This window comes from Azolla caroliniana, unplaced genomic scaffold (assembly GCF_043228905.1).
Source record: "Azolla caroliniana isolate FFs.n. ecotype wild unplaced genomic scaffold, voAzoCaro1.0.p SCAF_20, whole genome shotgun sequence".
NCBI lineage: Eukaryota > Viridiplantae > Streptophyta > Polypodiopsida > Salviniales > Salviniaceae > Azolla > Azolla caroliniana.
This window is the reverse complement of record NW_028230455.1, coordinates 13,082,754-13,093,207: the sequence shown is the minus strand read 5'-3', so window position 1 is coordinate 13,093,207 and position 10,454 is coordinate 13,082,754. Positions and strand designations below refer to the sequence as shown.

Genomic DNA, 10,454 nt, shown 5'->3' with positions numbered 1-10,454 from the left:
AAGTCATAAACTCCAGAGAAAACATTGGGAAAAAGTAAAGATATCTTTTTTACAAATGAGGCCAGGCAAATCTCAACGGCTATCATCAAAGGTACATTTTTATTCTATATAACCGGTTGAGAAAATTTGTTACATAATCCCGACAACTTCATATGCATTGGAGTTTATGGTGGTTTTAATTTAACAGGATTAATACACCACCCTTTGATTCCACCTTGTTATACCTATGTTAATTACATTGCACCATCTTTCAATTCACCATTGTTACACGTCTTGATTACATTGCTCGCAGGAAGTCAGCAAAAGAGACATTTCTACTGATTCTTCCGAATGTGGATCCCATATATCCATATACCAAACATGAACCATACCTTGGAACAAGATATATAGAACAGATAAAATACCAACGATGCAACATGGCAAAAACACATACCGAAGATGCAGGAATTCTCGTTGCCAATCTCAGCATTGTAAGAAGATATACCAAAGAAGCAAGGAATTGTTGCAAGTATTGCCCATCATAAGAAGATATACTGAAGATGTGAGGAATAGTTGCAAAAATCCCCATCGCAGAGGACATACTGAAGATGCAATGAATCATTGCAAAAATGACCATTGCCAGATGATATATCGAATCACCATCACGAGAAGGATGGATACATACAGCCCCGAAGATGTAATGAACCACTGCAAAAATCTTCCACTCCATGCATATATTATTAACTCGGAGAAACATTATCGACTGTCTCACATAGTCAATCAATCCCAACTATCTGGAAAAGTCTTCCTTATGAAGTCTTGGAAGCGTCTTGAGTAAAGACTCGGCTCGACCGCCGAAAAAGATGAGGAATCATAGTGTAGAGATTTGTAAGCATGTTCTAACCTCTTGCTCATATCATATTCTTGCAATATGTCAATGATACCAAAATATAGCACCACATCATAAGCTTCTCCTGAATACTCTTGTACCTTACTCAATGGCTTGCGATCAGCCCTCGCTGGCATGTTAACACCTAAGAGTATCCTCAACCTATATCACAAAAGAAAAAATAAATAAAACGCTTCATTAAAAATTATATTTTTCTATATGAAAAACTGAAGATCAAAAAACTGAGGCTGGAAATTGTTCACAAACAAAAAAATATAATATATATGGTTTATAAAATATATTTTCCAATAAGAAATAAATAATTGAAACCACAAAGTAAAAGACCCACCTAGCAGTCCCTGGAAGCAACAGATCAATCTCTTCATTGCCAGCTGCAGAAGCTTTCAAAGGACTCCCTCTTACATGAGAACCCGCCGCCGATGGTATCATATTTTTATCAGGTTCATGAGCAACAAGAACCAAACTTTCAGAACCTATCATGATTGATCAACACCACATTACGTAAATGCAACATTTCTTACATAAGGTGTCTGATTCTTCATATTTCAAGGTTAATTCAACAGAAATTGTGCAAATTTGACAAGGATACTTAATGAAAACTTTCCATCATTCTTATCATCGTATACATGAGAAATGGGCCATATGAAATTTTCCATCATTCCTCTCGAAGTCATCAATGTTACACATGAATAGGCATATACCTTCTTTCCGAAACGGGTTGCCTCCGGAAAACATTGTGGGAAATTGTGGTGCCCTGAAGTGGACACCTAACAAGAGACTATAATCCATAATTCGTTCTGACTCAAGAAACTTACAATCACACTCGATCTGCCTGCAGACAAATTGCAAAGCACATAATGATGTAGGTCTCATTAGGAACTTCAATTGAGTCTACCTATGCCACACATATTAGAGGTTGATAAAAAAACTAAAGCACATAGAACTACAAACCTTAATAAAGCCTTTCTCCAGGACGGTTCAAGCCGGAAGACAAAGTCCAAATCCAAGTCCTTAAGGGTAGTGTTCTCATCCATTTGTACCTTATCAGCAGCACGCCCTTGAGAAGAGCCTTTCAAGTCAAACCTTCTATGGATTTGCAGCTCTGTACAGAACATGTTGCCCATTACTACAAAACGAACCTGCACCACAAAAAACAAGGTATAAAGTATATTTTAAAAAACATTTAGCACATATAACAAGATATATTAAGCTATTTAGCTTCCTAAAAAACATTTTTTGGAAAAATATTTGGCTGATAGACAATGTTTATGTCTAAACATTTTGGATAATAAACCAGGTATATCTAAAGATATTTAGTTAATAGACAGTGTTACCAAAATATATTGCGAATGAGCAAGCTAAATTTCTTAAGTATATTTAAGTATATGGCTAATAAACAAGGTTACATTTATTTTTAAACTAATATTTCTAGAATATCTAGATAATTTTGCAGTTGAATTAAAACCACAAGATTTTGATAATTTCTTACATAAACAGCATATTTCTAAACTATTTAGCTAAATGAATAACAATTAGGAAAAGACACAAAACCTTGTGGCCCCCTGCAGGTTTGATGCGATGCAGACCAAAAAACTTGGTTATGAGAGTATTTTCATATGTTTTGACATGATTGTAATAGTTTGGAAGCATTGCAAGCAAGACCTAAAAAACATAAAAAGAAAAATCCAACAACAAAAAAAGGGAAAAGAGAACATTAGTCCTTTTTTCTATACTGCCAAGTGCATTCTATAACCCAATTCATTATAACAGATTTGTACATGTAGTACTAATTCAAAACTCACCTTGACCTCAGCTTTTCGCATGGTTTTGATCATAAAGCGATCATCATGAGAAAGATAAAAGGCACTTCCACTTTTCCCAGGTGATGAAAGCTCTCTCAAACCATTACTTCCACAAACTGAGAGCATATAATCTGCTGTATCTATCATGAACAACTCTCTCAAGTGCCTACAAAAATTTGAACTCACGCCAATGAGTTGTTAATTTGAACTCACGCTGATGACTTGTTTCTATTCTCAAATTTTATCTTTATTTCCATAGCATCTGCATTAATAAACTATTACACAAATATTTGTAGAAGATAAGACCGTGAAATACCGCCAAATTTTCTTTTATTACCCCAGATGACCCTAAGTTTTTGATACTCCTCAAAATTCCCCTCTGATGAACCCCTGAAGAGAAGAAAAGGGGGATAATTGGCATCTGCATTTGCTTCGATTATGCAAACATCTGAGGAAAGGAAAAATTCCTGGCATAACCCTGAGTGTTTCTTTATTTCCATAGATGGTCCTAGTTCCCATTTTTCCCCCGAAAGAGTGAAAAGGAGGAGGGTGAGATTACCATACAATAGATGCATTGGTCGTATAACGCATATGATTATCCAGGAGTGTGCAGGCCAAGGATATTTGGGGAAATAACAAAAACTTCAGGGCATCTGGGGAAATAACAAAAAACACGGGGATATTCCAAGGATCTCTACGTTTGTAGAAATTACATTTGTAAACAGACTGTTATGCTTACCTAAAAACCACAGGACAGTAGTCTTTCCACTTGAAATCATTAGACTGATGTGGAGGTGTGAGCTGAGACCCTTCTCTTGGAAAGTTCATCCAAATCCTAGCTTTAGGACCAAAGTCAGAAGGACTGATATCTCTCCTTGGCTCCGGAGTAATCTTCCCAACAGTATATCTGAAAAAACAATGTCCAGATCTTATAAATCATGAGAAGCTTCATAATGCGTATTAGAAGGTTCCAATTGATAGCAAATTGAAGGAAAACATCTTAAGCATCCTGAGTTCTCCATTATTTCCTCGGAAGCCCCTTAGTTTCAGATTTATCTCTGAATGCCCAAGGTCAATTCCCCAAAGAGAGAAAAAGGAAATACATTGACAAAATAATTGTCCAACACAGCATAAATTTGAGAATGCAGGGATGGGATAGATCACATAATTGCTCAAATACCACCAACTATTGCCATCTGGCATTGGGGAAAATAATGAAAAACTTAAGAGCCATTGGAGCAATATAGTAAAATGCAGGAGTATGTTAGATTTTTGCTAGGATTGAAGGAACGGTTTTTAACTCACACCTAATTCCCAGCTGCAAATTCAGCATTAAATGGTAATGCTGATGCCCTTTAAAGATCGTCTCCCCTGTCTTCTTTGGTTCTTCCACACAGTGCTTCCTTCTCACATGCTTTCTCGCATTTCCTTTGACTAGTTCATTTATGAGCACACCCTGTGCATATTCTCTCTCAATGACAGATGTTTGCAGAACATCTTGAGTTAATGGTAATCGAAATGCATCTCCATTTACAACAGCATTGTCATTATCATTCTCTCTTTTGAAGATGTTCACAGAGTCCAAACAAAGAGTTTGAACATCCAAATCATCAAGACTTCGGCATCGATCGAAAGACAAGCAATTCTCTAGTCCATCATTTTCTGATCCACTTGAGCACTCAATATCAGAAACAGACGAAAAGTGTGGCCTTTCAATCTGAAATGAGAAATGTGATTTCGTATCTTCTTCTTCTTCTACAACTACTTCTTCCTCTTCTTCCTCTTCTTCTTCTTCGTCTTCATCATCTTCATTTTGTCCACCAAGTTTTTTTCTTGGAGGAATATAGATTCCTTTACCATCTTTCAATCCTCTGCTCCAACTACCCACATAACTACCTCCATCACACCATGTGAAAACACCATAGCCATGTTGCTGGCCATCTAACCATTGACCATCATACTTATCTCCACATGACCACATCAATACTCCTCTCCCAGACATAATTCCTGATTTCCAATCACCGACATACTCATTCCCATTTTTCCATATATATCTCCCCACTCCTTCTGCTACTCCATGATTCCATGAACCTTCATACACATCTCCATTTCCATAGCTTTTTGTCCCCAAACCTTTCTTATCATTCATAAACCAACTCCCTTTGTAGGTGTTTCCATCCATAGATGTAAATGTTCCAATTCCATGTATATATCCAGCCATGAAATCACCCTCATAAGTAGCTCCAGAAGGCCACGAGATCTTCCCATTCCCTGATTTCTTTCCTTTGCTCCATTCTCCTGCGTACATACATCCATCTGACCATAGATATTTCCCCATTCCTTCTGGCAAGTTTCCGTGCCAAGATCCCACATAAATATCACCATTTCTGAATAACCTTTCACACATCACGGTGTCAGACTTTGAATCTACAGTGTTGATATTGATTGATGGAGCCAATTCTTCATTCACTACTTCATGGCTCGTCATGAACAAACCTTCTTCTTCTCCTTCACAGAATTGTGAAGATCCTGGACGAAATTCTGTGTTTTCCGGAACCACTGAGGCTTTCCTGGATTGGAAATGGAAGTCATTAAACAAGGTTCTGAGAGAACCTACTTTATCTCTGAGGCTCGCCACTGTGATGATGATGAAGAAGAAGAAGAAGACAAAAATGGCTTCTCATGAAAGTAAATGGCTTTCTTTACATAATGGACATGCTTCCATAGCTTCAAAAAAATCCTTTCTTCGGATAATAATGTAACTGAGATACATGTATATAAATAAATGTTTCTGTGAGTCTCTGATATTACGTTTTACTAACGACCAAGAAGATGGAAGTCTGAAAAAAAGTGACGTTACAGGATGGAAGGAAGCAATGTAGAATGAGATTATTTCTCTCCCTCGTGAATCTTGTTCTACTTCTCTGATTCTTTTTCTGGTTTTTTTTCCCGCGGAGATTTCCTCAGATATTGAAATGAATAGATCGTCTCAGAAGATTGTAAAGAACAGATCCTCTCGAAGAAAAGAACGCAGAAAAGAAAATGCGCAGATTAAAAGCAGAGGAACAAGCCTTCTGCTTCTTCCTTGATCTTCTTTCCTAGATGATTTTACAGAGAAAGAATCAAATGGATATACTCAAAGATTCAAAATCCACATTTTGAATTAGAGCCATGCTAACTCCCTTTTTCTTTCTTCAACCTTTTCCATCTTTTTTCTTATTTCGGTAGTGCTTCTGACTGTCTTCCTTCTTGCTTTCTTGCTTCCTTAGAAGAAGTTCATACATATATACATATATCACTTCCTTCTAATGGCGCTCCTTCATCTATTTATTTTCTGGTCCTGAGACGATTTGCAGAGAAAGGAAAGAGCGGGGCTCTTCTGAGAGGATGATTAAAAACGCAGGCAAGCAGGGCATCGACTGCAAGATTGAAGGAAGAGGGAAAAGCAAAATACACATATAATTTCAAACAAGTATATCTGAATAATATATAGGACGGCGATAATAAGCAGGGGAGAAAGGATCAAAAGAAAAAGACAATGGATTCTCGTGAGAAACCCTGATCGAACTAGAGATGCAGAGAAGAAGAAGAAGAAGAAGAAGAAGAAAAAGCCATAGCCTCCTGCAGAAGATTCGATCAAAGACACAGAGATATATATATATATATATCGTATATGTATCTGTGCAGAACGACGCAGAACTCAATTTCCTGTGTGTTCCGTTTTTTCCTCTCTCTTGCTTTCCCTTTTTCCTGGATTTTCTTCTCTCTTGCTTTTTGCTTTTTGCTTTTTGCTTTTTGCTTTTTGCTTTTTCTGCTTCCCGGCTGTCACTTTCGCTTGCTTTTTGTCTTCGCCTGTTTCCTTTCTCCCTTTGCTTTCTGCTTTTTCACGGATTATGAAAATAACGAAAAAAAAATGTGAATTAAAATTAATAATCCCTATTTTTATATGTATTTAAAAGAAGTCTTCTCTTTTCTTTCTTTCTTGCTTTTTCTCAAATGCTTTTTTCTTTTCTTTTTCTTTTCTTTTCTTTTCTTTTAAAATCAATAAATGCGGAAATCATATCATATTTTTGTTTTGTTCTTTCTCCCCGAATTTATTCTTCTATCTTCCGAAACGATATTTTAATGTTAATTTTATTTTCAATTTTAATTTCAATTTCAATTTTTTTTTATTTTTTTTTTAATGATTTTTTTTTTAATGATAAATTATTATTACTTTAATATTTTCATTTTCATTTGGATTTTGTGTTATCTCATTCTCTGTTTCCTGGAAGGCTTCTTGGGCATGACGTGGCATGCCACGTGGCGCCGGCGGCCTAGAAAGCGTCTCAACGGTAAAAGGCCGCCTCGCCACGTCATAAGGGAATCAACGACCCGCCACGTGTCAATCAATCACGTCACGCCCCAGCGCGTTTGCGTACAAAGGCTATATTTTTCAGATATTTACCCGAATACCCCTCCCAATGCGTCTCGATCTAAGAAGGCTCAAAAGTGGTGTGTGTATATACATACCTACCTAATCAAAAAAATGTATGTCCTAACACGCACGTGGACCCCCATTTGTCCTGTCCGTGTTCACACTGGGAATGACATTGTGTTTGATTTCTCGATGAGGGTACTTAACCTTCGTTGCCCGTGGATCTCCGTTTCTCCTGTTTGCATTCACACTGGGAAAGGACACTGTGTGTGATTTGTCGGTGAGGGTTTCCGTGGACCTCCGTTTCTCCCGTCCGCGTTCACACTAGGAAGGAGATTGTGTGTGATTTCTAGGCGAGGGTTGTGATTTCCCTAGCGCTAACCACAACCTCTATTATGGTGTTGGTCGTGGTTATCTTGATTCCCTCCTGATGGCGAAGCTCACCTCGCCAGCAGTTACACAATTTGTTCTTGTTTGTGCATGAGTGGGGAGTTGAACCCCAGTAGCTTAGGTGCCTGGGAGGCACTCAAGTGTCATGCTTTTGTATTGTCAATGTGGGCCATAGTCGTTTGTTCATGTATCCGGAAATACGTAACTTGGAACCATGAGCACTTGAAGGACACGTTCTAATGGCGAGGCGACACCGCGCGATTTGATATGACACTAATTGCCACGTGTGTAAGTCATCGATGTCCCTCTTAAATATTGTGTACAGAAGGTAGGATTACATTTTGCAATGTTGATAGGGTTATGAGCCTTTATCCCTCCCTCGATTGCCATGCATGATTTATTGTTAATAGGACAAATGGCTTTCATGGCACTTAGAAGGGCACATTGTGACATTGAGGTCATAATAACAATTAACTATACAATAGCAATACATGGTAGAAGCTATAGCAAGTGCAAACGGAAGATTGAGGCATGAGTTCAATCAAGCATACTCTAAAAGTGTAGCTAAAACACCATTGTTTTCACAAATGGACATGTACTTGAAAGGCTTGAGTAGAATTCTAAATCATGGCAATTGACAAAGCCGTCACCAAGATGTTCACGCAAATGACTTTTTACACTTCAACTGCTCAATCAAACCTACGAGGAAAGTTGTTCTTTTTTCTTATGGATAAATTTAATCCCTCACCCATGCCATTGATGATGGTTGATGGTCGATGGTCCTCCATTAAGAGAAAATGTGTGGTTTTCGTTTCTAGAATATAGGTCGTTAATAACCCCTTAAACTTGTTAATAGACCCTCCTCCATACCATTTGTGATAGGTGATGATTCCCCGTTACGAGGAAATATTTGGTATTTGTTCTCAAATATAAGTTGTTGATACCTCCCCCAAATTAAGAGACTTTGATAGTGGATGCCCCACACCCTCTATGATTGTTGACGGTCCCCAATCAAGAGAATATTCCGGCATTTGTTTCTCAAATATATGTTGTTGGCAACCCCCATCCCCAAAAAGTCCAATTAAGAGACCCCTCTATCCAATCCCATCCCATCTATGGTAGTCAATGAACCCCCAATATTAGGAAAGATTTGGTTTTTGTTTCTCGAATGTAGGTAATTTTGGTATCTTCCAGATGAAGAGATCCCTCCCTCGTGTCATATATAATAGTCAATGGGACCCCATTAAGAAGAAATATTTGGTTTTTGTTTCTCAATGTATCCCCATAAGAGGAAATGTTTGTTTTTATTTCTCAAATATAGATAATCTTGTGTGTTGTCTGTGCCCGTCAATAGTCCCATATCAAAAGGAAAAATTTGGTTTTTGTTTCTTAAATATAGTTTAGTGGTTTCCCTCCCTAATTAAGAGATCCTCTCCGCACCATCCATTATAGATAGTCAATGGGCATCCAATAAGAGGAAATAATTGGTTTTTGTTTCTCAAATATAGGTAATTAAAATCACCCCACCCCCATTAAGAGACCCCTATATTGTGCTATCTATGATGGTCGATGGTCCCTCATTAAGGAAAAATGTTTGGGTTTTGTTTCCCTGATATAGTACGTTGGTACCCTAGGCATTAAGAGACCCTCTCCCATTCCATCTACGTTAGTCAATGGTGTCAAAAGGAAATATATGGTTTTTGTTTCTCAAATATAGGTTGGTAGTATCCCCAACCCCCTCCAAAACAAGAGATCTTCTCCCACACCACTAATGTGATAGGCAATGGTCCCCTATTGAGAGAAAAATATTTGGTTTCTATTTCTTGAATGTAGGCCAGTGATACTTGCTTCCCAATAAAGAGACCCTCCGCCACACCACAAATATGATAGCTTGATGGAGGAAATATTTGGTGGTTGTTTCTCAAATATAAGCTGGTGGTACCCTCACCCGGAAAAAAAAGAGAAAAAAAGAGATCCTTGTTTATGGAGCCCCATTGAGAGGAAATATTTGTTTTTGTTTCTTGAATATGGGTAGTTGGTATCTCCCATAATGAGACCCCTCTCCCACAAAGTACATATATGATAGTTGTTGGGGCCCATTAAGAGGGTATATTTTATGGTCATTGGTCATTGGCAAACCCTTCCGTCCCCCAACCCCAAAACTAAGACATAAAATGAAACTGAAGAGATTAGATTTATAAACTAGATATATCTTAGCTCCATGCGTAGACAATATTGTGACCGTTGTGCAATGTGTAAAGGTTTTGATACTTATGCGTGGTATAAATGCATATTGTTGCAATGTATGGTTGGTATAGATTGTAGGTTTAGCTCTATGTTGCTATCTAGCAATTGAGGTTTAATGCATTTTTCTACAATCATTAGTTAGCATTGATATTGTTTTCGGATGCTAGATCATAGAAACGGGATTGTTAAAACTTAAAGCCACACTTTTTAGAGAATTTTCGTTAGAGTGCATGCATGATCTCGAATCAAAATCATGAAGATTGTTTATGTTAATGAGCATAAAAAATCATGATGATTTTCAAATATCATGCATGCAACAACATAATTGTGCGTGACCCCAAAACTAAACAAATGAAGATTTTCCTTCATAACAAATTAAACATCACACCATGATTATTTTAGAAGTGAGTGCTAACACCAAACCCATAGCTTGACAGAGTGCATGATCTCAAACTAAAACAAATAATGTTTTTTTATCTTACTTAATGCAACATGAATTATGATTGAACCTTGAATCGACAACCATTGATTGCATGACACAACCTTATAGGACACATATTTGAGTTTCATGTACTCCTACATATTTTTATGCATACTATGTTGAGAGACACGTGTGAGAGTTGTAACCAAAAACGTATATTAATGTTACTTATGAGAGACAATGCCTAAGTATGTCATATCTTGTTTTAGTCACTATGATTCAACTATT

General features: G+C 37.4%; 1 protein-coding gene across 1 annotated transcript; it reads right to left on the bottom strand.

Moving 5' to 3' along the window:
* LOC147851101 (phosphatidylinositol 4-phosphate 5-kinase 9-like) lies at positions 1-5,763 on the bottom strand. Its single transcript, XM_087335447.1, has 8 exons — positions 3,999-5,763; positions 3,431-3,598; positions 2,692-2,857; positions 2,441-2,551; positions 1,841-2,028; positions 1,591-1,721; positions 1,218-1,362; positions 1-1,030 (listed from the first exon to the last, which is right to left on the bottom strand). Exons 1-8 carry the CDS (start codon positions 5,177-5,179, stop codon positions 760-762), a joined length of 2,361 nt encoding a protein of 786 aa, XP_087191573.1. The 5' UTR covers positions 5,180-5,763; the 3' UTR covers positions 1-759.
* Positions 5,764-10,454: the final 4,691 nt, after the last annotated feature.

Coding starts and splice junctions, on each gene's coding strand:
- LOC147851101 (XM_087335447.1), bottom strand. CDS start 5,179: ATGACGAGCCATGAAGTAGTGAATGAAGAATTGGCTCCATCAATCAAT. Junction 2,858..3,430: donor TACTGTCCTGTGGTTTTTAG/GTAAGCATAACA, acceptor AAATTTTTGTAG/GCACTTGAGAGAGTTGTTCA. Junction 2,552..2,691: donor TGCGAAAAGCTGAGGTCAAG/GTGAGTTTTGAA, acceptor TATGTTTTTTAG/GTCTTGCTTGCAATGCTTCC.